This window comes from Anas acuta, chromosome 16 (genome assembly GCF_963932015.1).
Source record: "Anas acuta chromosome 16, bAnaAcu1.1, whole genome shotgun sequence".
NCBI classification, from domain to species: domain Eukaryota; kingdom Metazoa; phylum Chordata; class Aves; order Anseriformes; family Anatidae; genus Anas; species Anas acuta.
In genome coordinates this window covers 16,377,688-16,404,170 of record NC_088994.1, presented here as the reverse complement: position 1 = coordinate 16,404,170, position 26,483 = coordinate 16,377,688, and the positions used below count along the sequence as shown (strand labels likewise).

At 58.5% G+C, this 26,483-nt stretch overlaps 1 protein-coding gene across 1 annotated transcript; it reads right to left on the bottom strand.

Moving 5' to 3' along the window:
* Positions 1-6,479: 6,479 nt before the first annotated feature.
* TGM2 (transglutaminase 2) lies at positions 6,480-18,683 on the bottom strand. Its single transcript, XM_068700437.1, has 13 exons — positions 18,473-18,683; positions 16,537-16,716; positions 14,426-14,668; positions 13,365-13,483; positions 12,466-12,594; positions 11,928-12,108; positions 10,869-11,004; positions 10,651-10,754; positions 10,299-10,538; positions 9,874-10,146; positions 8,039-8,199; positions 7,792-7,928; positions 6,480-7,538 (listed from the first exon to the last, which is right to left on the bottom strand). The coding sequence occupies exons 1-13, from the start codon at positions 18,480-18,482 to the stop codon at positions 7,382-7,384; spliced, it is 2,070 nt and encodes a 689-aa protein (XP_068556538.1). The 5' UTR covers positions 18,483-18,683; the 3' UTR covers positions 6,480-7,381.
* Positions 18,684-26,483: the final 7,800 nt, after the last annotated feature.

Below are 26,483 nucleotides of genomic sequence, written 5' to 3'. Positions count from 1 at the left end.
TTTTTTTTTTTAAAGAAACTTCTTGCATCCTTACTGCCCAGCCAAGAAACGTGCTTTTCTTTTCTTTTTAGTTTACAGGAAATTTTCTAGTGGCAAAACTATTTTTTCCATGAATTGGTTTGATCATACAACCATTTATGGTCCAAACGATATTTAGATGAAGCACTGTACATTCTTTTTGCTTTTGCCAAAAAACAACCCCCCTCCCCCCCCCCCCCCCCCCAAAATCAAACCCAAACAAAAAGATTAATTTCTGTCCTGTATCAACTCATGGAGTTACCCTGAGGTGGTTTTAACCAGTTATTGTTTTGACTATGGATTGAATGTGTATCCATAAGACAGAAAAAAAAAAGCTGTTATAAAAAATGTGGATGTGTTGACATCTCATGCTGTTGTTCTGGGCAGATCTCGTGTGAGAAAGTTGTATGTCTTTTTTCTTTTTTAATTGAAATGTTTTGATTTTTTTTTTCCAAATATATGTGTGTGTTTTATTTTGCTTAATTTAAAAGAAGTCTCATGGTTTTTAATTTTATTTGTTTTACTTTTGGGGCAAAGGGCCTCTGGTGAAGTGGGTTAACATTCTCTCAAGGTTAAAACAGATTTCCCTGAGGTGCGTCCTTTTTTAACAAAAGATTAAATCTGTATATTAATTGATTTAGGAATTTAGACATATAGGCTGCTATTTGTGACAGCAGTATATTCTGAAATGTCTCATAGATATATATTTTTGAATAAAGAGGGTGTCGTTGAATAGTAGTGGTTTTACTTTTTTTATTCACGATGCAGGTGTTGCTCTGGCACACTGGGTTTTGCTGTTTTTTTTTTTGTTTTTTTAACAATAAAGAGGGTAGTGACTGCTGAACAGACCTTATTAATATTTGTAGCTGTAGATTATTGTTTAAATTTGTCAAATGAGTAGTTGCATTTTCTAACAGCATATAAACCAAATCAATGTACAACTTCCTCAGGTCATTTCTGCAACAAAAATAAAATGTTCCCCTGGACTAACCTCAGATGTGAGGGGCACAAGATATAGAAGACTAGTTTCTTGTGTTTGCTTTTTTTGTAAATGAATTTAGGTTGTATGGAGGACAAGTAAATAATTAGTCTTGAAATGGTCAAACAGATGCCAAACCTAGAAGCCAGGAAGCTGGCTTTCCTGTGCAAGCATCAAGGGCTGCTTTTACAGCAGCATTTCTGACACTGTATAATCAAAGTGTTTCTGCTTTGGTGTACAAGGATCTTTGCATCTTGTGTATTAATTCTACTAGAGTTTTTTTTGGGGGGGTGGGGAGGGAGGGCAGGGCTTATGAGTTCTTTGCTGCAATTAACTGCTACACAATAGTCTCTGGGCGAACTTGGTAATTGTTTCTTATGCCCTGGAGAGTGTCAGTAAAGCTGTGTACATTTTCATAGCAATTTACAAATCCTCCATTACAGCGGCTATATTTAGTGCTACTTTTGCAAGAAGCTTGCGGGAAGTTTGACCTACAGCGTTCTGTGAGTAGGAGGGCGTCTGATGCAATGCCTTCCAGTGAAAAACTTTTGTATGGGTTTTGTAGGTTTTCTGATGACCTAGAATCTGACAAGTTACTGGATGTCCTTTCCTGCCTTTGAGATTTTTTTTTCCCAGAACCGAAACAAATTCCTCCAAAATGATCTGCCTATTTTCCAGCTTTCTATGCAGTTCCCTACTTCAGTGCATTGAGGTATTCCCTTCACTCTGCATACTCACGAGGCATTTCTGTACAATGAATTAATGGCAGCTTACACATCTGTAGAAGGTGAAAACTTGATCCTAGTTAACTAATGCTCAAGTCTGTGGGATGACAGGTTATAATGAGGACAAAGCAAGGCTGGCAGAGCCCGTGCCACTCTGCAAACCAGCCTTCTGTGAAAACTGACTGCAGAGAGTGTGAGGGAAGATCTTCGGATTTGGGCTTGTCTGCAATACAGCTGAAGCAACATCTTAGTTTTCAGGGGATGAAGGAAAGACTAACATGAAACAGAGGTGAAAAAATAAAGCAATCATCAGAGGGAATGGAAGTTGTAATTTTAGATTGCATTAAAAACAACCAAAACAACTCCTGGGGATAACTGCAAGCTTTGACCCTTGTGTATTAAAGGGTTGAAATTAATCTCGTTATGAACAGCAGCGTGGGGTAAATCAACAATCTGTGCTGAGAGAAATGAATGCTGTGACACCAAAAGGAAGGTGAGTGCTGCTGCCAGGTGTCTGCAAGGGGAGAATCACGGAGACAGGCAGTTCTCTGGAAGCTGGAGGCCAAGAAAATGCCCTAAATACTTCACAAGGTTGGTACGTATCAACAGGTCTCATACCTCAGGCAATGTTTTATAGGTCAGAGCCTGTCCAGAGCTGTAGAAATAGCTTCAGAAGAAAGCCGGTGAGAGGTGGCGAGGCACGCCGTGCCTGTGCCTGTCACCGTGTGCTCCCTGTCCCCTCGTGGGGCCAAGCCGTGCGCTGCCTGCCCCGGGCATCAGGGCTGCAGCCTCCTCCCAGCCCCTCGCTTGGGCTGGCTGCTGATGGTCGCTGGTCAGTTCTGCAGCCTGTGGATGTTGGTCTTTAAGACTAGATGCAAAAAGTATAAAATGTACCTCATGCCATCAAAAAAAAAATATAAAAACCTCATGAACCACTTGAGTGAAACATCACATGAGTGTTTTGACGGCCTCTTAAGAGGAGTGGGGCCGGGATAAGCATTTTCCAGTAATTCCACCTGCCTTTGGGGAAGTGCCAGAGCCATCAGCTGCTTTCTTCCTACCTGAACTTTGCTATCACCTGCAAGTTTGGGACCCACCTAATTTCTTGGGGCTCGTTAGCTGGCAATTTTTGGATAAACAAGGAAGGAGAGCGAGCTGTATCCAGCAGAACAGGGAAGCTGGAAGAACAGGAGGCTGTTTCACTGCAACACAAAGATATACGAATTCGTGTTAGCACTGAGTATGTTATCTTTGTATCATCTTAGAAAGCAAGTTCTTGTCTGAATAGCCGAATAAAATGGAATCAGATCTTCACAGAGAAGGATTAGAATGTTCCTCCTCAAATACGGCAAGTAAAGAGTTCCAGATTGCCAGCTTTGCGGTGCAGGAAATACCAGAGGTGGTTTCACAATGCAGAAGGCAGTTTGATGGATGGCTGGGAGCGAAGGAATCTGGCTCTGATGAGTGGCACCTGATCTGGGATGGAACAATCACGGTCTGAGCTTCTGCATACCTGCAGGCCTGCATTTGGGGGATTTTCTGTGCTGCGGGGAGAGCCGCTGTGCCTGCCCGTGGGCTGAGCCACGGTGAGTTGGCCAGCTCAGGGCCCCTCGAGGGTGTTCAAGAAGCAAGAAAGCTTCTTGCAGGGATTATTCTGTGAAGAGCGATCATCTGTGGAAAGAGGATTGAAAGGAAAGGGGTGCAAATTATAACATACACGCTCCTGTGTCTTGTTGAGAGCTGCTGCAGTTCCCAGTTCCCTGCTCCTTTCCTCTCTTTCCACTTCATGTGAAGCGGCTGCTGCAGGCAGCAAATTGTTTCTTTATTTGCATTTTCAGCCGGAGCTTTGCACAGCACCGCTAAGTGACAGGCTTAATGAAGGCTGACACCACACCCAGCCTCTCCTCGGCGTATGCCGGAGCAGACGAAACATCGAGGCCGTGCTGCAGCAGAACGCGGGGCACTGCCAGCGGTGTTGGTGCGGAGGGGATGGGGCTGGAGGCCACAGGAGCCCTGCAGATCCCAGCCTTGTGTGGCACTGAGAGGACACCCGAGACCTGACTGCCTGCCCCTGCTCCCCCTGCCCCTGCTCCCCCTGCCCCTGCTCCCCCTGCCCCTGCTCCTGAGCAGGCTTCTTGCTGTGTGAATCAGTGGCGTGGCCATTCCAGCGAGGCGGTGGGACATCTGCCACCATAATTGCTACAGCAGCTGACAGTCATCTACTCTACTGCAGCAGTCAAATAGGGTTTTACAGACAGTTTGCGTGCTGTCCAGGGAGCTGGGGGGAAAGCATGTGTCGGTACAGGACACCCACATTGCACTGCCCCGCATCTGCCTTGTGTATAATTTGGCACAGGCTGTGAAATGGTTTTCTTCACCTGATGTTAAGTGTTTTGGTTTCTGTGATGCTCTGGGGCTAGGGAAGATTAACGTTTGTTCTGGGACTTGGATGGCTTCAGATAGGTCTCCTGTTTTCTTTTGGATTAGCTCTACTGCCAGCAGCCTTGGGGGGGAACAAAACCCACACGTGGCTCCCACCTGGTTGCAGAGGAGGTGCTGGGGAGGAACCTGGCCAGATAGAGCCCCGCAGCCACTGCTCGGCACTGCTGTGGCAGCAGCACAGGCGGCTCGAGATGGCCAGCATGGCCAGCAACACGGTGCTCTGGGGCCTACAGGCCTCTCGGAGCCTTGCACGGTCACTGGTGAGTAGAGGCCTCCTTTGGCCTCCTTCGGCCTCCTGGGCTCTGCGGCCTCCCCACGCCCACCCTGCTTCTGGCAGCAATGCCAGAAAAAAAACCCTCTGCCCGCAGAGGTTCGTGTGGGGGAGCAAGAGCTTTGTGCATCTAACCGGTGCCCAGCACATGCTGGTCTGACCGCAGGTGTTTCACAGCCTCAGCTGGAGCCCGAAGCCCTGAAAATGATTGTAAATGCACCTCTGAGTTTTCCTCTGCTCGTGTAATTAACGTGGCGCTGCAGCCTGGCCAGCTCGTTATAGTCAAGCTACAGCGGGTCGGTGTGGGAGCTGACAATCAATTGTAAGCTGATTTGGGGCCATCTCTCTCTGGGGACAAACGAGTGGCCGATGGGAGACACCTGCCTCGTCTGGGGGTGCTGGGTGGCTCCCACAGGGCCCTCACTGGTTTGGGGCTGAATCCAGCTCTGTGAGAGCAGCACCGTGAGCGGTGCCACAGCCCTGGCACTGCCGTGTTGGCTTCTGCCTCCTGGGGCCACGCAGAGCGGGCACAGCGGGCTCTGGGCCGTGTGTCCCCATTGTCACCCAGCTGCTTGGCTCCTGTGAACGCAGGCCGGATTCCTGAGGAGCTCTCACCAGCTGCGGCTTCTTGTTTGCTGCTGTCTCGCCCCTGCCAGGCCCCAGGTACCGGCTTGTTCGGGGAGTGTAGGAATGCACCCATGTTTGCCGAGGGGGGAGAGCTTTGGGGAGACTTGAAAATCCCACAGAAGTGCGTGCATCTGTGCTCTAATTTATGGTAGGCTTTTCCTAGTCTCGGTCCATCAGCAAAGGTAAATTGGAGGTCCTCAAGTCTAAAATGAGTTTACAGTTGTTTCTTGGTAAGTCAGCATCTCCAGCCAGCTGAGATGTATTAATAACCTCTCCTCCCCATGTAAACAGTCTCGCCTTGCTTTGGAACTTGGGCTAATGCTGAATTATATTTTTTCCGTGCAATGAGTGCTTTAAATGTTCATTTCATAATTTATTGCTTGCATGGCAGGAGTGCCTGGCAAAGAGTCTCAGGGCTGCAGCCCTGTCCCCAGGAGGTGCTGAGGGGAGCTCGGGCAGGCGCCTGCGGCTCCCCCAGCAGCGCTGCAGGGCCGGTTGTGGTGTTCTCAGTCCGTGGAAAACATCTTAGAAAATGTGTGGGGCAAACACCCACGGGCTCGGAGGTGCCTTAAGTGATTCATTGGGCTCTGCAAATAGCATGGAAGGAGGGGTGGGTGGGGGTTAATGTGGGAGAAACCAGCCTTGGAGAGAGCCAAACCCCAGAGCCAGACCATAAATGCAGCATTTGGTGTCTGTCATACGAGCTTTGCTCCTTGTCAGAGCAGCCTTGCTCCGCCATGCTTCAGATGGATAGGAGTGACCTTCAGAAATAGCTGTGCTAATGTTTATTTTATCAGGACCCAGCTTCGAACCAGAGGAGCTGGTTATTTTTAAACCAGGCATTGAGCAGCTTGAAGCCTGGCTCAGCAGAGCTCTGTGTAACAAATGCTCTTTAAAGTAAGGCCGTGCATCATCCCTGGCTCTGAGCAATATTCCTGACAAGGGAAAGCAGCGTGGGGCTGCTGCCTGTTAACCCCTGTGTGGCACCGCTGCTCCTTGGGCTGTGCTCTGCAGCTCCTGGCCCAGAGGCTCCACGGTGCTGGGCTCCAGCAGGGCACGGAGCTCGGCTGCTGCCCCTGCAGCACAGTGCAAGGCCTGGCCTGGCTGAGAGCTGTACCGTGCAGAAGGTGTTGCTGTAATTTCCTGTGTGGGATTTTCTCTGCTGCAGTTTACCCCTGCGGCGGGTGCTGCTGGGAGCCACGCGATGGCTGCAGGGCCCTGGCCATGGTGCAGCCCCGCTGGCCCTGGGACCTGGGGAAGGCCCCGTGCAGCAAAGCTCCAAACTGCACCCCCTGCATCAGCACCGGGCTGGACACGGATGCAGAGAAGCCTGGTGGAGGTCAGGGCTTCACCCCCACCTGCCCCAGCGAGGAGCTGCTGGGTGCCCCCCTGGGGAAGGATGCTCGAGAGCCAGGTCTGGCTTTAGAAGTGAAAAATAGAGTTTTTATTCAGTGCTTGCATAGTTAGTTCATGTAAAGGTAACGTCCCATTCCTCACCACACAGGCTCTACAGTGACAGGAACGGTCGTTAAAGCAAATAACCTGCTTTACCTATGCAGTAGGGCTCTATGCAGTAGGTATTCATGTAGCCATAAATAGGTTTATGCTATATGTCTATATAGCATACAAGCAGCCTCGTGCTCACAGTATACAATCTTTTCTCTACCAAATTGCATTCAGAGAGTTTTAACTGGCAGGAGTGAACGCCGCTTGCTGCGCCATCAGTGCTGGAGAGGATTGTCTTCCTATTGTTTGCTTTATAAAACGTGCTCTGCGTCCCAGGGGTATGTTTAGAGCTGCAGAAAAAGGAGCGAGCCTCGCTGCCGCCTGCCCGCTGCGGGAGGGGGCCCTGGGGCTCCCCTGCACCCCGAGCAGGGCCGGGCAGACAGGGCCACGCTTCCACCTCTTTGTGGTGAGGGGGGGGCTCAGCCCCTGCTCCCCAAGGAACGCAGCCGGGGGGTTGTCACTGTCACCCTGCCCGGGCCATGTGGATGCCTGCCTGCCCCTTCCCCACGGTGCGGGGTTGGCAGCACTGGCTGAGGCCAGGGGCTGGAGAGGGGCTCGGTGGGCACCAGGGCAGTGGGCAGCGGGTGGGCGGCTGCTGCAGGAGCCCCTGGCCCCCTCCTGCTGCCTCCCCCCAGCACTGAGTGCTCAGCACCACAGCCTCGGGGTGGCTCAGGCAGGGTTTTGCAGTCGCTCTGTGGGTCTGCAGCATTGTCCTGGGCTGAAGGGAGGGGGGCCGGCCAGCCCTCGCTGCAGCAGGGAGGCAGGGGCTCGGTGTGAGGGGTGGCGGCGGCCTAGGGGGGGGGACAGGGCCCCTCACTTGGGCAGGGGTGCGATGATGACGTTGCGGTAGCCCTTCACTCCCGTCAGCTTGTCGCTCTCGAAGTCCACCATCAGCTTGCGCAGGCCCGACTGGCGGGGCACGAAATCCAGCCTGAACTTGGCCTCGGCCTGGGGCTCGACAGGGTCCTCCCTGCGGGACAGGCGGGGGTCAGCAGGGCACGGACCCCCCCGTGCCACCACCTGCCCCATGCCGGTGCTGACAGGAGGCAGTGACGGTGCTGTGGGACCTACGGGACCTCCTGCAGCACGGCTGAGCTCCCACGCCCCCCGACCAGCTCAGCACCCCCCTCCCACCATGTCCGTGTGGAGCTGGGCCCCAGGCAGCCTCTCCCCCAGCCCCTTCCCCACTGCCCAGCTGGGGAATGTGAGGGAAAGGCTCTTACAGCTCCTTGATCCTCTGCCCTTCAGTGAGGCCAGCTCCCTCCACCACAAACACGCAGTTGTGCAGCGGGACCGCGAGGGGGTTCACCAGCGTGATCTCTGCCACCAGCTTCCGATTCTGCATCGGCTCCCCTAAAACCTGCGAGCAAAGGGCACTGAGACACCCCACAGCACTGCCCCAGCACCAGCTCGCTGGGACTGCCCCAGCCCTGCTCCCTGGGGTCGACACTCCCAGGGCTGAGCCCTCACCCTGATCTTGATCTCCGGGTTCTGGATGTAGACGTCCCTGATGGCCAGCACAACGTCACCCGTCTCATACTCGGTCAGGATGGCCACCACCTTGATGATGTTGTCCTGGGTCAGGCACGGGCCGTACTTCTCATAGAGGATGCGCAAGGGCACGCTCTGCACTGGGAGGCGAAGCAGAGCAGGGTCAGCGCCTCCCCCCTGAGCCCAGCACACACCGGGGAAGGTTGGATCAAGGCTTTTGAGCACTGCTCCCACCCAGCCCAGGCAGCAGGCTCGGGAGCAGCTTTGCAGGCACCCAGAGGAGCTGTGAAGTGCCCAGCGCTGGCACTGGGGGAGGTTTTGCAAGCGTGAAGTGTCTGCAGGGCAAAGGCAGCGCCCCGCTTCCCTTGGCCAGGGAGAGCAGCCCCGTCCCTTGTTCGCTTAACAAACAGCACGCAGCCGACTGCTGCATTTGTTATGGGCCCCATTAGCAGAGCTTGGCTCAGGCTAAAAATAAGTCTGTTCCAGCACATCAGCTGTACTACATCTCCAGGCCCTGAAGGTTTGTAGAAAAATGATCTAAATCTAAACTGTTTAATTACCAGGCAGCGATGTTAATTTGTAACAACCGCAAACCAAGGTTCAGGGTTTTGTGCACTGGGCTGGGGCCAGGACAGCTCAGTGGCCAAAATAACGCGAGGATGGGAGCGGCCGTGCTGTCCCCAGGAGGAGGGCTGGGGATGTCAGCGCTGTGGGTAACTGCGGCGCTGGGCACGGGGCCCCCCAGCCCCGGGGATGGCAGTAACGGAGCCGGCTGGGGCCAGGCACTGCCCTCCCTGGGGGAATCCTGCACAGCCCTAGGGGAGAAGCCGTGGCCTCCACCCTGCAATCTCACACCGAGCGGTGTGAGGGGGACGTGATGAGCGCGGTGCAGTCCTGGGAGGAGAGCCCTGCTTGTAGCACAGCTTGCTGCCTCCGCATAAAGCATGCAAGAGCAGTAACTTTTGTCCTGCTCTAAATGCATTTCCAGCCCCCTGCCTGAGTAATGTTCTTCATCCTTTCATCAAAGATTAAAAATCCACGGTGGTAAATAAATAAGGACAAAACCCTCGAAGGAGGCATCGATCACCACGCAGCCGTGTGACAGCGCTGCCGCTCGCACAGGCTCCCGTGTGCGGTGCGCTTTGCTCTGGGAGGTGCCGTGGGTGAGCGCACCACGGGCTGCCCGTGGGCTATCTGCCCCCCAGTCTGCCAGCCCGTCCCAAGCGGGGCCTTAATGCTGCCCTGATAACACTGGGTCAAACAAAGCCCAACACGCTGCGCTGTGCCAGCCGGGCTGTGTGGAGCTGGTGACCCTCTGGGCAGTTTTATAACGTGGGTGGGTAAAACATCTGCGGGGTCAGGCAGCTCTCAGCAGGCTGGAAAAGCTGGGAGGGGGAGAGCTGAAAGCAAAGCCCTGCCTGTGGCTCACGCTCCATGTGTCAGGGGCTAGCGCAGGCGCCCAGGGCCCCATAGCGGCTCGGTGCCTTGCACGTGCCTGCAGCGGTTTCTGTTTGTCCCGCTGTGCCCTGGCCTGGGTCCAGGGACGAGGTTTGCACAGGCATTATTTCTGCTCAAGCCATTGTGTGCACAAAGCATGCGGTTGGCAGCTGGGATGAAGAATTTCCTCTTTGGGAAGTTGCCAGTGTGGACTCGGAGCTGGCAGCTCCCTGCAGCAGGGTGTGAGCGCTGCGGGCACGGCGAGGCTCTGCCGGGTGGCACAGCCACCCCTGCCCCGCACCGCTGCCTCACCGCAGCCCTGCGGCTCTGTCTGAGCCCAGGAACACCGCCAAGCTTGGTGCCATCATTGCTCTTACCCGTGCGGGGCCTGAGGGTGAGGTTGGTCTGGTCCTCCATGCCGCACTCCGGGCCCACCGTGCCGTTGTAGCTGGCGGTGCGAGCGCACAGAATGAGCCTGCACACGCGCTCCGTGTCCGTGTCGTTGCTGATGACGGCGAAGACGTCGAAGTCGGAGCCGTTGTTCGCGCCCTCCGACAGCTTGATCTTGACGTGCAGCCCCTCCTCGCCCTCGCTGAGGGACCTCTTCTCGTGCTCTGCCTTGGAAAACACCTCCCTCTCCTTTTCAGACCCTGGGGGTGCAAGAAATACATCCTGTTAGTGGGGAGGCAGCGGGGCCGGCTCTGGCTGGTGCTCACCCTCCTTGCTGGAGCCGTTTTGGTGCAGCTGCTGCGCTAATGAAATGCGCCCCTGACCCCCAACGGCTGCCCCTAGGTGCCCGTACCCTCCGGGTACTTGTAGTTGTGGGTGATGTCCTCGCGGCTGTCCCTGCCCACGCTCTTGGTGCTGATGTTCTTCCCCACCACCGAGGAGTGCGTGCTCTTCCTCTGCGAGCCGTCGCGCTGCACGATCCAGTACACCACGTCGGCGTTCACCTCCGCGAAGATGAAGGGGATGTCGTACTTCAGCTGCAGGTCGCCCTCCTTGATGGCCTTGACGGGGGCTGGCCCGCAGCAGTAAACCCCTGCGGGGAGCGGGGTCGCTGCTATTGCCCAGGACCCGGAGGGGCGACCCCGCCGGCCCCTACTGAGCGCAGGGCATGGGGAGGGCAGGGAGGGCGCGTGGCCGCGTCGCACCTTCACTCTTTTCCTGGGGGGTCGGGTCCAGCGCCTGCCACCCATCATACCCAGGTGCCAGGTCCGGCCGGGCCATCCAGGATTCGACCCAGCAGTGGAAGTTCCTGCAAGGGAAGCGCAGGCACAGGGCTGAGCAGCTCCGGCCCTGCAGAGCTGGTGGCCGGGGACGCTGCGGGGTCAGGGCGTGCTGGGGGGCTGCGGTCCCCACTGCCGCTCACCATATCATGTCCTTGGAGCGCCTCTCCTCCACCCCCGTCTCGTTCATGTAGCGGTCGATGACCAGGTTGCCGTTGGTGTCATGGGCTGAGTTGTAGTTGGTGACCACCCGGCTGGGGACGCCCAGGCAGCGCATCACTGCGGGGAAGCGGGGCAGGGTCGGCTGTGGGTCCCCGGGGCGCTGCCCCTGCCCCTGCCCCTGCCCAGCCCTTCGGCAGCGCCAGCCCCGGGACCCTGCAAGACGCTGCCAGTCTCGGCGAGCCACGGGCGAGCTGGGTGGTGCACTGACAGTCAGTTTGATGTTGCAGAAGAAAAAGGCACAAAAGAGGCTGGAAGTGCTTTTAAGGGAGTGCACAGCCAGGCAGCGCGCAGCAGCCTCGTATTTAATCTCAGAGCTGCCTTTTACTGCGAGCGGGGCACCCTGGGGAGCAGGGAGGCAGTTATAATGTTTCAAAGGAAGGCTATAAACTTCTGTGATTCGCAGAAAATCCACTTAAGTTCTCTGCTATTTCTCTCCTCTAAAAAGAACCTCATACACATGAAATATATAAATGGAGGCGCTCACTCTCCTGCAACCCAGAGAGCAAGGCCAAGCGTTGTGCTCAGGGCGAAACAGCGCAAGCACGCACGTGTGTCTGTGCGCTCCTTAACAGAGGATAGCCTTGAATTTTTCTTCGCTTTTGCCCCAGATTGACTGCCTTGGTGGCACTGAAATTATTTTGATCTGAGCGGATTCATTACTTCATTGCAAACTTGACCTTAAAGCCACTTTCCTTCTCCCGAGCCGTGAATTCAGCCCCTCCCTCCTGGCCGGGCTGTCCCTGCCAGGGCACGGAGAGCTAATTGAAAAGCCAGAGAGGTTCTTTATCATTTTTTCCCTCCATTTCCTGACAAATTGGAATAACAGAGCCTTAATTGCTAAGCATTCATTGCAGGCTGGCCGCAGCCAGCCCGGGCGGCTCCCCCGCTGCAGCATGAGGCCGGGGTCAGGGGGCTGCCCCCTCCCATGGGTGGGAGACGGGATCCAGGGGCCGGGGGTCCGGGGGGAATCCTGCTCTCACCGGTACACGCCACGGCAGCGAAGACCCAGCACTGGCCGTACTTGACTGGCTGGCACCCAAAATTCTTCCACCGCTTCAGGATGTCCACGCTGCCGATCCAGGCCATCGGGCTCATCCCGTCCTCGTAGCGATCGTCCCAGCGTCCCAGCAGCACCCCGCGGTCCTCGTCGTTACAATTAACCTGTGGTGAGACAGGGGGGGCTGCGACAGGAGGAAATGCCACCGGACAGCCCTGGGTGGCCTGGCACGAAGGGACAAAGCCCCCAGGGGCAGGAGCAGGCTGCGGAGGCAGGGGAAGGAATGCTTCCTCCAGCTCATGTGGGCTGCCACCCTCAGGGATGCAAGAGCTGCACCGGGATGCATGTGGCCACGGTGCCGGTGCTGCAGCGGCACACACGGGCACACCGGGGTGCTTGGGCATAACGGAGTGTGCACAATTGATTCATCACCGTGAGCTTGTGCATCACGGCGGCAGTGGAGGGGTTGTTTGGTGGCCAGCCTGGGGGGGCCGTGCTGGCCAGAGCCCCGTGGGACTCACCATGGCGCTCACCACCCTGCCGATGTAGACAGGGTCATTGCGGCGGGAGCAGTCCCGGTTCTGGTCCCTCAGGAACTTGGGGTTTGTGTCCAGCAGGTTGAGGCAGATGGCCAAGATGTCTTCTTCAAACTGGTGCAGAGGGAGGGGAGAAAACACGCGTGAGGTGGTGCAGCCGTGGTGGGGGCAGTGTGGCAGCAGCCAGATGGCTTTGTCCCTTTTGGGGCACCACGATAAGGGGCTGGGGCTGATGCCAGCGGGAGGCTCGGCTCAGGAGCAAGCTCCCGCCCTCGTGCTGGGGCTGGATCCTGCTTCCTGCAGCTGCTGCTGCACAGAGGTCAGGCACGGGCAGAAATTAAATCTCTGGGGGAAAACCACCTATTTCCCCACCATCCGATGAGTCAGGGCTTCCCTGAATTGAGACATGGATCTCCCGAGAGCCACCAGCCCCCTGCCCCCACGGCCCATGGGGGCATTGCGTAGAGCCCCAGATGGAGCTTGGGGGGCAGCTGGGCTCCCCCCAGCACCCGGGGCCCCCAGCTTGGCTCTGGGTGCCGCAGCTCAGGGCACAGGCGCTGCCTTATCGGCGCAGCCGGCACGGCTCTGGGGAGCACATTATCGAGCAGCAGCTCCCCGGCGGCACCGATTAGAAGTGTGAGGCCCCAAGCCGGGCAGCAACGCTCCCCCTGTGCTTCCAGGCTTTGAAGTTGGCACATTCCCACTTGGAAATGAGATTTTCACGTGTTTGCTCTGTGGGCACACAGTGGCACCTCTTCCTCCCCACGTGCCGGCTGCGTTTGGGGTGTAGGGTGCGTGCCGTCTGGGGGGCACGTGTGGCTCCCTCGCCCTGTGAAGCTGAGGGCTGTGGTACCCGGGGTCCTGGGGGGCCGTGCCCCACGCACCTGGCCGAAGTTCCAGGGGGTGGAGGTGATGTAGTCCCGGGCACCCTGGTAGATGAGCCCCTGCTGAGACAGCACGTACTCGCGGCGCTCGTCCTCGTCTCGGAGGTAGACCGTGTCCTCTGCGGGGGGAAAAACAGATGGCACGGGGATGGGGACTCTGCCACACACCTCCCAGTGCCCCCCACTCAGTTCCCCCCAGGACAGGCCACGGGCAGCCACTGAGACAGAGCTGGTGGGGAAGGAAGCTACAGGGGCTGGGGCTGGAGCTGCTGCTGCCTGAAGAGCTTTTGACCCATTTAGATCTGAGCAGATGGGAAAATTTCAGTGGGCTTGTTTTCCTTTTTCATTCTTATAACTCTTTTATTTCCATCCCCTTTGTTTTATGTAGTGGGTTTTCTTTTTCCCAGGAGTGGAAATCTCCCTGGCCTGAGAAATGAGCAGTGGGAACTGGGAGTGCTGGCTGAGGTCACGGCTCACATAGAAACTACTGCTGGAAAAAATGCTCTTTACTGGAAATGTTTTCAGGGAGCAAAACTATACACCTCCAGCATCAGCATTCAGCACAGCCCGGGTATGTGAAGCTTCCTAAAAGCCCTTATCTCTGGAGCCAGCACAAAGCATTTGGGATTCAGGAAATCACTTGTTTTAGCCAAGGTCTTGGGAGCAGGACAGCAATGGGGCTGCTCCTCAGGGCAGAGGAAGGACGTGAACAGATGAGAATCTCAACTGTTGTTTGCCCAGCTGTAATTAAACACGGCAGCACACGTCCTCCCCTCTGTGTCCTGCCACCCGAACTTCACCTGGACAATGGCATCTGTGAGCCCCAGCGTGCTCAGCAGGCACCAGCCCAGGAGGTGCAGGGTGGGGGGAGCTGGGGGCTTCTCCCTGGCTGGGAGCTGCTCTCGGGGGCTGCCCTGAGGGGGCACTGGGTGTTTGGGGTGCTGGTCAGAGGAGCTGTGTGTCCTGGGGCAGGGGATGGGGCTCGCAGCCTGCTGCAGGGTCCCACAGAGCAGGGAAATTCAGCTCTGGAAGCCCCGGTGTTGGAAAGGCGAAAGCCTCACCTGGGTGCCAGGCGTTGAAGAGCAGAACGAAGTCCCCGATGTGGAAGGTGGAGCCCTGGTAGTCGGTGGAGGCCTCCAGCGTCAGGCTGTAGCGGCCGACGCAGGCGGTGGCGGGGGAGCAGAGCGAGACGCAGAGCGTGGCCCCGTCCTGCTGCTGCACCACCGCGCTCCACGTCCCCTCCTCGGGGAAGTCGGTCAGGGCAAAGTGGGACCTGGTTCCCGACGTCTCGACGGGGCAGGGCCCTGCCAAGCAAGGAGACATCAGCTCAACACAGGCTCTGGCTTCCCACGCAGAGGGGTGCGCGGTGCCCCGCTTGGTAAAGCCCAGGAGTGGCTCCGTCCCTGTTTGGGAGGGGACAGGGACTCGCCCCATCGGGTCCCTGATGCTCACCCAAGGGTGATGCCCTGCCGAGCTGGGCAAATGTTCAAAACACACAGCACCACCTGAGCTGGGATGCTTTGGGGTGGAGGGGGCCCTGCTCCATCCTGGCACAGCCAGGTTTTGTTTCAGGGGGCACGCATGCAGCCCGGGAGGAGAGGAGGGCGAGGCTGTGCTGGGCTTCTCCTCCCCAGCCGAGCAGCCAGCTCCCGGTGCGAGCACGGGTCCTGCCACAGCCCCCAGGAGCTCCGCCAAGCGCGTGCAGCCCCAGGCGTAGCTCCAAGCACCGCAGTGAGCCGTTACATCAGCGGCTGCAGCGCTCGAGCCGAGGACAGAGCGATCTGCACCGGCCCCCTGAGCCCTCGGCTGCGTGGGGCCACGAGCCTTCACGCTTGTGTCCAAGCCACCTGTGCCGAGGCCGGCTCCAAACGCTGCTCCCCTGGGAGTGGGGACGCCCGGCCCTGCTGGTGATGCCGGTGATGCCGGTGGTGCCGGTGGCTGTGTGGGGTGGGCTGGCAGCCAGGCAGCGCTGCCGGTGCCGCCTGCTCCTCCCCGGGGAGCGGCCGCGTGCTGGGCCCCTGCCAGCCCGCGCCCACAGCGAGGGCGGGACAGCAGGCGAGCCACCAAAAATACTCATGAACTCATGAGAGTGACACAGCTTCTCCTCCGTGTCCTTTAGGGAAGGTCGGGCTGAGCCAGCCGTGTCCTTTTGGCAAGGCTGGGAGCCGCCTCCACCTCCTCCCCGCTCTGAAACCTGCTGTCCTGCAGCAGCATCCCTGCGCCCCAGGGGCCGGGGCAGGGCTCTTCAAGTGCAGCTACTCTAAAAATACAGGCTCTATTTTTGCACAGAGCCATTCCCCTCTGTCCTGCAGGAGGTGGCACAGGAGGTGGCACGTGTCCTCGGGCGGTTTCGCTGTCCCATGGGGACGGGTCAGGCCTGGCAGCTCCTGCTCCCTGCTCCTCTCCAGCCCCATGGGGCTGAGGGTCCAGCTCCCGGTGAGGGTCCTGGCTGTGGCTGCTGCCAGCAGGGCAGTGCGGCCGTGCCTTGGCTGGAGCTGAAGCTCCTTTGCCCTTTTTTTGGGAGCGCTGCAGCTGCGCTCCGTCCCGCCTGCAGCCGTCTCCGCCAGCCTGTGCCAGTGCGCCAGGAGCGGTGCGGGAGCTGGGGGTCCTGGCCTCACAGCCTCCCTCACCCCTAGGGAGGAGCTCAGCCTCCTGGAAAAATAATGCTGAACCCCGTGGGGAACCCCTGGTGCAGTTTCGCTTTGAATTCTGGCCTGGTTGACTCAGCAGGATACGGACTCCTTAAAATAGCTCTTGTCCAAGAAGGAGTTTCCTCTTTGTTTGCCCGTGGCTGGCCTAACCCCTGGGCAGGATGCTTGTACCCGGCTGGGGGCCATGGGAACGGTGTCCCCATCCCTGTCCCCTGCTGCCCTGAGCAGGCTCTCGCTGGAGCTAAAAGCGGCGGTGGGAAACTCCCCTGGCCACAGGGTGATGGAGGGGGGCAGTGTAAAAAGATCATCAGCCTGAGGGGGGGGGTCCCAACCTGACCCTCTTCTTGCTTTATTTCCCTGCCACCTCTTTTCAGCTCCCTTCATGGAGCCTCTACCTTCTCCCACAGTCTCAGCGTAGACATCAGCCATCCAGGGAGGCAGTGGGGGGAGGCTCAGGCAGAAGCCCCCCCTTTGGGCTGCGTGCAGCTGGGGGTTCTCCCACGGGGCGCAGCGGCACTCACCCGTCTCGACGTTGAAGGCCAGTTTGTCCACCCCCTCCTCGTAGCCCCTGCCGGAGAAGTGCAGGGTGATGGTGAAGGGCTGCCCCCGCCGCACCACCAGCTGCCGGCCGCCCATCTCCGCCGTCCGGTGCTCGCGGCCGTTGCTCTCGCACTGCAGGTCCCATGTCTCCAGCACCAGCTCTGCAGAGGCAGCAGTGGGTGAAGCTCTCCCCCCCTGCAGCATCTTCCCTTGCAGGGGAGAGATCCCGGCCCCGGGACGTGGACGTGCCCCGTGCATCGCCCCGCGCTCAGTCTGGGAGTGATTTCTCATTATCCTCACCCTGAGCCTTGATGGGGCTTCAGCAGCCTCCTCCACCCAGCCCCGTGCCCCCCAGCGTGCCCAGCACATCCATGCCCAGGCCACAAGCACCCCCCTGGAGGGCTGCACTGGACGGAGTGGGATCGCCACTGGGAGCGAGCTGGGACGGGGGCAGGAGCCCTGCAGCCAGCCGAGCTCCCAGTGGAGCGCTGCTCTGCTGGCCCAGGTCTGGGCCCCATTTCTCACACCACGGTGCTGCCATGAGGGCTGTCAGCATGGAGGAGGGACAGCACCCAGCGCCAGAGCAAAGCCCAGTGCCCATTTTCACGTTCTGGGAGGTTTCAGGCCTGTGTGCTGGGGTTTGCTGTGTCCCCTCCAAACCCCTCGGAAGAGGAACATTGCTGAGCTTGGGGAATGCCAGCGATGTCTGTGTGCCTCAGCAAGGCGCCGGGCAGCTTTCCTGCTCTGTGATCGCTGAGAAATTGGAGAGACCAAGCATAAATTCAGCGACAGAGGCAGCGTTCGATTCCCTGCCCTTGGGCGCTCGGCTCGGCTCTGCCTCCCAGCCCAGACGCTGATGCAGGCAGGGCTCCGTGCCGGAGGGCCCGCGGCCGCAGCCCCAGGCAGCACGCTGCAGCAATGCAATATCCTTCATCATCGCTCAAGACCAGTGACCCCTGAATGCTCTGGCGGCAGACTGATTAGTTGCCAGAATAAATGAAAGCATTTCACGTTGGAGAGCACAGTGCAAGCTCAGCACCAGCCAGGAACCGCGGGGCGGGCGGCTGGGGCGATGCTGGGCTTGCTGCAGCCCTGCCTGGCTGTGCCCTTCCCACCGCCCGTGTGCTGGGAGCGGTGCTCTCGAGCCCTCCTTGGGCCGGTGCTGGATGCAAAGAGCTGCCCCTGAGCCCTGCATTCCCGGAGTGAAATGCAATCCCCACGCCTGCTTCTCCGGGCACGGGCAGCCCGCAGCGCATTGTGTGCAGATGCGGAGCTGGGGCTGCCTGCCTGTAAATGCGGGCAAGGCTCACCCAGCTGGTCCCCTGGGACCCTGCAGTGGGGACGGGGCACAGAAAGGACCTCGTCCTTGTCACCTCCAGCCTGGTGAGCAGAAGCACTGCTCGGTGCGATGCCATGCAAGCTGTGAGTGTGAGCCTTGCTGACACCGAGCTACGTGAAAAGTTGTGTTTGGGACTTTGGAGATGAGCTGGGTGCGGGAGCAGCACCTCAGGTCCCCCCGGGTCTCCGTGAGGATTACCATCCTCAGCAGTCCTAGCAAAAAGCGGGGACTCTTCCGAAGTGGAGGCATCTCCTCCCCTGGTCAGGAGGGTGGTGGGATGCCTGCGGTGCCCAGCTCAGCTCTCTGCGGGGCCTCTGCTCGCGGGGGCACGGCCGGGGGCTCCCCGTGGGACAGCACCCTACCCCTGCCCCCCACCCGCCCCGAGCAGCCCCCCCCGAGGGGCATCTCCAAAGCAGGGGATGCAGGGGATGCTCACCGCCTCGGCTTCCAGGAGCCCTCGCAGCGGGGCGAGGAGGGGGCGCACGCTGCCCCCAGCCCCCCGGGCTGCCCCCAGCCCCCCGGAATGCCCCCACCACCCCCTCCAGCCTTCGTCTCGCTCCCAGCTTCGGGGCCCTTACCTTCGGCCATGGTGCCGGTGCCGGTGCCGGTGCCGACGAAGCGCCCACCCCCGCCCGGCCCCGCCGCTCGCTCTCTTTATAGAGCGGGCGCAGCGTCCCCCCCCCCCGCGGCAGGGGCCGGCTGGGGGGGAAAGAAAGGAAAAACAAAGTTTCCAGGAAACGGGGCAGTTCTGGTCCCACCTAGTTTAAACAACAACCGAAAAATAAATAATTAAAAAAAAAAATATTCCGCGGGGGCAGGAGCGGGGCTGGGCCCGGCACCTGCGGCCGCAGCCCCCCCCCCCCCCCCCCCGCCCCGTGCCCTCCCCCCCGAGCAGCCTCCGGGGAGCGGCGGCGCTGGGTCGGGAGCGAAGAAGTGGAGGGGGGGGAGAGGAGGGGAGGGGAGGGGAGGGGTCCGCGCGGTTCCCACCGAGATGCCAGGACTTTGAGGGATGTTTTCTCCTTATAAAGTTTTCTTCCCCCTTCCCTTATCTCCGGCCGCGGCCGTTTCTGGCAAGGTCCGTGGCTGGCTCGGGGCCGCAGCCGCCAGCCCCCTTCCCGTAAGCGCATCCCCCGGCACTGCCCCGGCCAGAGGCAAACCCACTGGCAGCCTGCTGCCTGCCCCCCACCCCCCCCCGGACCTCTGCCCGTGCCCCTCAGCCCTTGTCCCGCTCTGGCAGCCGGGCCGGGGGGGGGCTGCCCGCCCCCGGAGCCTTCCCTCCTGCCCCTTCCAGAGTGCCCGGGGCTGGGAGCTCGCCGCGTCTCGGCAGCTGCTGGGGGTACGAGGACTCCCCGGGGGCGGCGGTGTCCCGAGAGCTGCTGGGCTGTGTCGCTTGGGGAGCCCCGGGGCTCCCGCTGGGTCCCGCGGTGCTGAGCCCCCCCCCCCGGGGCAGCCGGATCGGGCCCGGCACTGGGGCGCTGCTGGAGAGGAGCCCCTGGCAGCGGGCGGTGTTTGTGCTGGGAAGGGTTGCAATGAACCGTGCAGCCTCGGCCAGCTCCACCAAGAGCCTTTTTAATTTTTTTTATTTTTATTTTTATTTTTTTTTTGTGGCAGAGCAGATTGAGAAAACCCCCAGGAGGCAGAGCCTGACGGTGTGGCTGGACCCGGCCCTGCTGAGGGGCTCCAGGGGCTCAGGGACGGTTCTGCAGCAGCGCTGCCCTGCACTGCCCTGCACTGCCCTGCAATGCCCTGCACTGCCCTGCAATGCCCTGCACTGCCCCACATGCAGGAGCTGGCCCCGTGCTGGTGGCCCAGGGACCCCCATGCTGCAGGTGGTTCCTGCTGGCCCTGCTCCCAGCTCTGCCTCCGGGGCACCGGAGCCTTTGCCACCGGCGGCGACAATTGAAAACGTGTCTGGGCTCACACTGGGGGTGCCGGGCTCAGCTCTGCCCGCACAAGCCTCCTCTTCCTGCCTTACCGCAGGTGAACTTTAGATAAACTCGGCAGCCTCAGGTCCCCGGGTCCCGCTCTCTGGAAGTGCTCAGTTTGCTCTGGTTAATGTGTGAGAAGGAGCCACGGAACGGCACTGCCGCATCAGAGCAATCTGAGACGCTTTCCTCACTCGGGGCCAGGAGCTGCCCGCTGCCTGCGGTGGGTCTGTGCCCCTCGGGGCAAGAAGCCAGACGAGTGGGGCCCGAGGCTGGTGGGGCTTCAGGGACCGACATGGTTTTTGTCTGATTTTCAGGTTTTACCAGCTCCTCTGCAGCTCTTTGCTGTGGCATAAGAGCAATGGGCATGGAGAGCCTGGGTCGGATCCCAGCATCCCAGCAGAAGGAATCTCCCCTTGTTTCCGGTGCCTGCTCCATTTACACCGCGTACAGGGGAGGCTTCTGTCTGCCCAGGCACTGGAAAATGCTGCACATGGGAGGCCAGCCCCACCAATCGTTATTTTTACCCTCCTTAGTAAGACAAGGTTGTATTAAGATGGTGTTTGCACTGCTGGATGCCCAAAATAACTCATTTGCTCAAGGTGTTCGGCGGAGGGCTGTGATTTCCTTGCTCCCACCCTGGTCCTGGAGCAGCTTCAAAGGCTGGTTCCTGGCCCCCGAGGTCACGGCACAGGCAGAGCCGGGCTGTTTGCTTTCCTGGGTGTGTGCACTGGTCACCAGCTAGCAGGCGTTCAGCTGCACACGCACACCAGCACTCCCTGAGTCAGGCTCTTGTGCAGGCAAATAAACAAGCCCATGAAAAGGGACAGTGTCTTCCCCTGAGCTGATGCTAAATCGGCAACGGACTCCTAACCAATCTGCGTGTTTGCCTGGATCCCCTCCCGCACCGAGGAGGATGCCTTTGGATGCATCAGACGTGGGATCAGGCTCTCGGCATAAAATGAGCCCAGAGAAGATGTTTCTGAGAATTGCCAAGAGCAAAAATGTGGAATCAGCCTCAGAGGTGATGAGGCAGGCGGATGATAAGCAGCTTGTCCGGAAAACCTGGGGGCAAAGCGCTCTGCCATGGTTGTAGAGGGAGGTTTGAAGAGGAATTCATGATTTCACAGCCTTTGTTCTCAAGCCGAGCCTGTGTTTACCATTTAAGAAAAGCAGAAGCCAAACTTTCACGTCGCCGTTTATCCAGAGCCGAGCTCTGGGCTGGGACGGGGCTGTGGGGCCGGGTGGGCAGCAGGGGCTGGGGGTCGGTGGTGCGGAGCGGGGGCTCCCCGGGCAGCGGGGCTGCGCAGGCAGGAGGAGGGGTGAGCGGGGCACAGCATTTCTTTCGCAAACTGAACTGCTTCACCCTGATCCGAGCTGAATTCCAGTCTTCAAATGTAATTTCCAATCATCCTGCTGGAAAAAACTCAACCCTGCTTCCCCGACAGGGCCGTTGTGTCGCTGAGGCGCATTTCCCCAGAAATCCTACACCTCCGCGAATTTTGACGGGCGTCTTCCAGGGGAAATCAAGATGGGATCTCAGCCTCGTGCATGGCTTTGGTTTGTAACAATGCTCGTGCACCTCTCAGAGTGTGATTTTCCAGAATTAAACACCCGAAGCTGCAGGATCCCTGCAGGACGAGTGACGTGCTCATGTCTCTGGTGGCAAACGGTGACCGGGGCAGGCTCCGTGCCTTCTGCCCCATCCGTGCCTCTCTGGGGCAGCTCCCGGCCATGGGCCCCGGGCGAGGGCCATCGCATGGCATCAGCCACTTCTGAAGCCATCACAAAGCAGAGTGACATCTGCAGGTCAGCTCCCTCTGGCACCAAAGGCTCCGGCTGTGTTTACCTGCTGAAACCAAATCCCTGCGGCTTGGCTGCCACAGGAAGGACAAATCCAGGCACAATCGTGTCTCTGCTCTGACATGGGCCAAATCCACGCCCCGTGCTTCGAAATGCCTTTGGCCATTAGCAGCTTCCGTGGCGCCAAGGGGTTGTTGTGATAGGAATGGAGCCCACAGCAGCTCCGCTGGCACCAGGGAGCTGCGCCCCGGTCCAGAAGGGGCTCGGGCTTGTGCCGTGCCTGGAGCTGTTGTTCCCGAGCCTTTGCCTTGTCACAGCTGGTGCTTCTCTCCTTGCCTTGGACAAGGGCACAGCTGCAGCTCTGCCTGGAGAGATTCCCAGCCCCGGTGCCTCTTGCTCAGCCTCTTTTTTCCTTCCTCTCCCCTCTGTCTCCCTGTGGTTGATAACTCAGCATCCCTCCTGCCCCCGCAGTCTGCAGGGCCGGGATCATGGGAACTGGGTGGAGAGAAGGAGGAGGATGAGGAGGAAAAGGAGGAGGAGGATGACTGTGATGATGACGGTGATTAAGGAAGATGATGAGGAGGAGGGCCACACCTGCAGACCGAGCCCCCAGCTCAGTCAGCTCTGGCACTGGTGCCGCCTGCTCTGTTGGGGCAGGGAGCTCGTGGCTCTGCTCTGGCCACCACCACATGCAGACACCGAGCCAGCCCTGCCCCTCGTGGAGCACACCAACACGCACAGGAGCTGTTCAGGGCATGTGCACAGATCCTGCTGTGTGCACACCTGTGCTCCTCGTGTGGCTGCTCCTGCCCTGGGGAGCCCGCTGGGTCTCCGGGGGGAGCAGGGGTTCCTTGAGCGCTTGGCGAGGCTGGCGTGGGATGGGATTGAGCAGGGCCACCCCGTGGCTCTCCCAGCCCTGTGCACAGCCTCTCCTGTCCCACGTGTGGTGCTTTCTATTAAAAGCCACTCGCTGCAGCCGATGCCAGGCTCGGGGAGTTCTCGCCCCGCTGCTTTGTCTGACCCAAGTGACCCATTTCTGTCTCCAGGCTGTTCTCGTCTCCTTCTGCATGTGAAATTTATTAGCTTTTTGGGTTTGGAAAAGAAGCATTTTCAGAAGGCCTCCCGGGAGCAGTGCTCATGGGCTGACAGAGCCGCTGCAGCCCCAGGAGCCCCGCGTGGGAGTGCGGCCCCACAGGGACCCCGCGTTCCCTGACAAATGGCTTTGCCATTTCATGGGTGGGAAAGAGACATTGATTAACTCCTGCACTTGCCTTTCTGGAAAGGTTATAGCTTAATTGGTCAGACTCAGAGTCATAAATCAGGCGCTGAAGGATCAGCATAGCTAAGAAAATTTTTGCAGAATGTTGCGAAAACACTTTTTGGTAGGATGCATCCAGCTGCGCCCATGAAGGGCTGGGGTGCCAAGGGCAGCCGGAGCATCCGGAGAAAACTTTTTCCCTCTACCGAGGAGCAGGAAATTCTCAGCTCTGCTATCAGTTAATCTCAGGATTTGCGAAATATATAAAAAAAAAAAAAATCACCATGAAAGCCATTGTTTGTTTTATTCAGCAGAAGAGATTTTAACCCCATTTTGGAAGATTATTCTCTTTCTCCCTGGGAAATGCTGCTCCCCTCTAACTTAAAAAAACAAAACTAAAAAACCCACATCATATTCCTAGCAGGGGAAGGAGTGGAGAAGGAAGAAAAAGGCTTTTCCCACCAGGGCAGAGCACAGCTTGTACTCCTGAGCAGTGGAAAAGGCCACCCAGCCCGGCCGCTCCTCCCTGCTGCAGGCTGGTTGGAAAGGTGCCGTGCGTCCCGCGGGGCGTTGCAGGGTGTTCGGGGCAGATCGCCCAGCATCGGGTGAGGCTGAAATCCTCCTCCTCTTCCTCACTGCTCTGTGATGGGCACTGCTGGCTGCGACACGGGGCCAGGAACCTGGGTAGCCTCTTGCCATCCCTGGGAAGCAAAGCCCCAGGGGAGCGCGGGGTGCCCTGGTGCATCGGGCGAGGTGTGCGGCTGCTCCGCTGGCCAAGTGTGAGGAATTGGGAGGGGAAATGGGCACAGCTGTGAGGCATCTATTATTCATGTCGGTAATTATTCCTTCTCTGATTCTCCCCAGCACTTTATTGAGGAATTAGGATGTTAATATGAGGAATCGCGAAGAGGCACTGCAGACATCCCCACTGCTGCTGCCGCACTGCTGCTCCTCACCGTGGCAAAGCAGAAACTGCTCCTGGCTGCCGGGTTCCCGAGGTGCTGGGCTGGCTGCGGTCAGCCCCCAACCTCCCCATGTGCCCCCTGCAGCCCCCTCACTGCCTGCTCTGTTTCCCTCCCCATCACCAATTCCAGCCTTCCATTGCTTGCTTTCCCTGCACCCGTTTCTTGCACCTCAGGCTGGGGGCTCCCTGGACCTGCCTCTGGTTCCTCGGGCAGCCTGCGCTCTCCTTCCCTTCCCCAGAGGCTCATTTGAGAGGTGAGGCCCGGCAGTTGCCTGCATGATGGGTGTAACGTGTATGCTCTGGCTGCCAAACCGGGGCCCAGGCACCAGCATCTCTCTAGGCAAGGTTAAGGGATGCTCAGAAGCAGAAAATGGCTTTGCTCCTCGTGTGATGATAATAAAGAACAACAGAATGGATTTTAGTGCCTTTTCAAAGGGCTCCCAGGAAACTATTTATTTAAACACAAGGAAAAGAAATGAAAAATGGTGAGCATCTTTTTCTTTTCAACGTGGAAGCTAAACCAGACATTGCTTGCTACAGATAAGCGAAAAGGCGACTTTCCAGGAGAGGCTCCGTCCCTCACCATTCCTGCCCTTCAGGTGTCTCGGTCGTTTCTGTGCTCTGACCTCATATAACCACTGGAAATGGTGTAGGGAAACAGCAAAGCATAAAGCATCTGCTGCAGCACTGTAGGTGTTATTCTTATAAACAAGCAAAGCACTTCAGAATCAATAAGGAGTTTTACTCGTGGCCGCTAGAGAGATTTCATCTCCTGAATTATATGATGGGATAAACGAGATCCCAATCCGGCTGCCACCTCGAGTATCCACAGCTATCTGTTCACAGCCGGGCTGAAAGGCTCCCCGAATTAATTAGAATAATCAATCCTAAAAATGACAAAAGTATTGATTAGCATTTTTGTCTCCTCACAGCCTGGCAGGGCTGTGACTCCAGCAGTATTGCAAAAGTGATAAAAAGCAGCTCCTGCTCCGGAGGGAGGACGCTTACCCAGCGCCACAGCGTGACAGCGCAGCATCGAGGGGGCTACGTGCAAGGACAGCATCGCCCAAACGCTTCCACGTGGTATCAGTCCAGTAATAATACTCTAATTCCTCTTCTCTGCTCTTGTTTCATGTACTCAGTGGTTCATTTTTGACAACAGACCGTGCTGGGCCAAGCTGCTCCCTCCTGGTTGGGATGAGTGTTCAGAAGGGAGCCCTGGTGCTCGGGCAGTGCCCGTACAGGGGATGAGCTGTGTGTGCCTGGGCAGGGTGCAGCAGCAGCAGCCCCGGGCATCCCGCAGGCTGGGTGCAGCTGCCAGCTCCCTGCCTCGCTCTGCTCCCATGGGATCCTGCACCCCAGGGTGCGGGGCTGCCCCTGCAGGAGCTGAGCAAAGTGCTGGGGCCGCTCTGCCCTCGGGCACCCACACGTCCACAAAGTCTTGGCCAGCTGCTTGTAGGAAACACCTGGGGGAAATGCAGTGTTTGTGCAAGGTGGGTAAAGCAGGGCATGGAGTAGGAATTCACAGCACAGGTGGGGGCAGAGTTCACAGAGCCCACGGTGAGAGCCACTGCGCCCCGTGCCCTCATCTGTGCATTGCATCAGCTCTGAAGTGAAGGACCTGGTCCGGGGCCAGATGAGTGGGAAAGGGTAAATATCACAATACGAAGAAGCAGAAAAGTGGCCTGGCTGGTGTGACCTCAGAGAAATTTAGGACGTGGAGATAATTGGAAAATGGAGCTAAATTGCCTGGGTTTAACCCAAGCTGGGTCAGGCAGACATTGCCCGGTATCTCTGCATGATAATTACTTTTAAGCCAGAAGGAATGGGACAGACCTCAGCCATCTGGGTTGCAGAAAGGCAGCGATAGAAGTGCTACTAGGGAAATTAGTACTGAAGCCGGAGAAGATGGGGTTTAAAAGGGCTGTGAGTAGCAGCGGGGACCCAGCAGGACCGCGGGAGGAGCGCAGGCAGCGCGCAGCAGGCGCCAGCACCGCAGGGTGGGAGCACTGCCCGCGGGCGGGGGGCTGCCGAGCCTGCCCCCAGGGACGAGGCCAGAGAAGCAAGTCTTGGTGAATTTGGCAAAAACAAGGCTGGAGGGGGTATGACGGATGCTCACAGACTCTGGGATGGGCAAGTGCCCTTTGAGCTGTGGCGCAGCACCGCTGGGACCGCGACCCGTGCCCGCCTGCGGTGTGCAATAGGGCAGTTCGTCAGATGGCTCCCGATGAGCTCATGGCGTGGCTGCTGGGGGTGGGCAGCGGGGGTGTCACCGTCCCGGACAGCCCGTCCCTGCTGCCCTCACCCGCAGCAGGGCGTCTCGGCAGGGTCCCGAGGGCCGGCTCGGACGGTGATGGAATGGGTCGCGCCCGGCCCCGCCAGGTCCCCGGGGCTTTGGGCAGCTCCCGGCAAGGGGCCGCCAGGCAGGATGACACCAACCTCTCCCACGTACCAGGGGAGCGGGTGGGACGGGACTGAGGCTGCAGGCAGAGGCATTCCTTTAACCCCTAAAAAAAGGGCGAGGGCTCCTCTGCAAGCTGCTGCAGGGCACCGGCACCCGGGGTTCATGGTGGGGAGCCCGGGCGAGGGGCCTGGCTGGCAGCGGGGGGCAGCTTCCCAACGTGCTCCACAACGACCAC

Bases quoted from the DNA above. Each gene is read 5' to 3' on its own strand.
- TGM2 (XM_068700437.1), bottom strand. The intron at 10,147-10,298 runs GTACGGGCACCT...TTGCACCCCCAG, and splicing joins CAACTACAAGTACCCGGAGG to GGTCTGAAAAGGAGAGGGAG. The intron at 8,200-9,873 runs GTAAGAGCAATG...TTCGCCTCCCAG, and splicing joins CACCCTCAGGCCCCGCACGG to TGCAGAGCGTGCCCTTGCGC.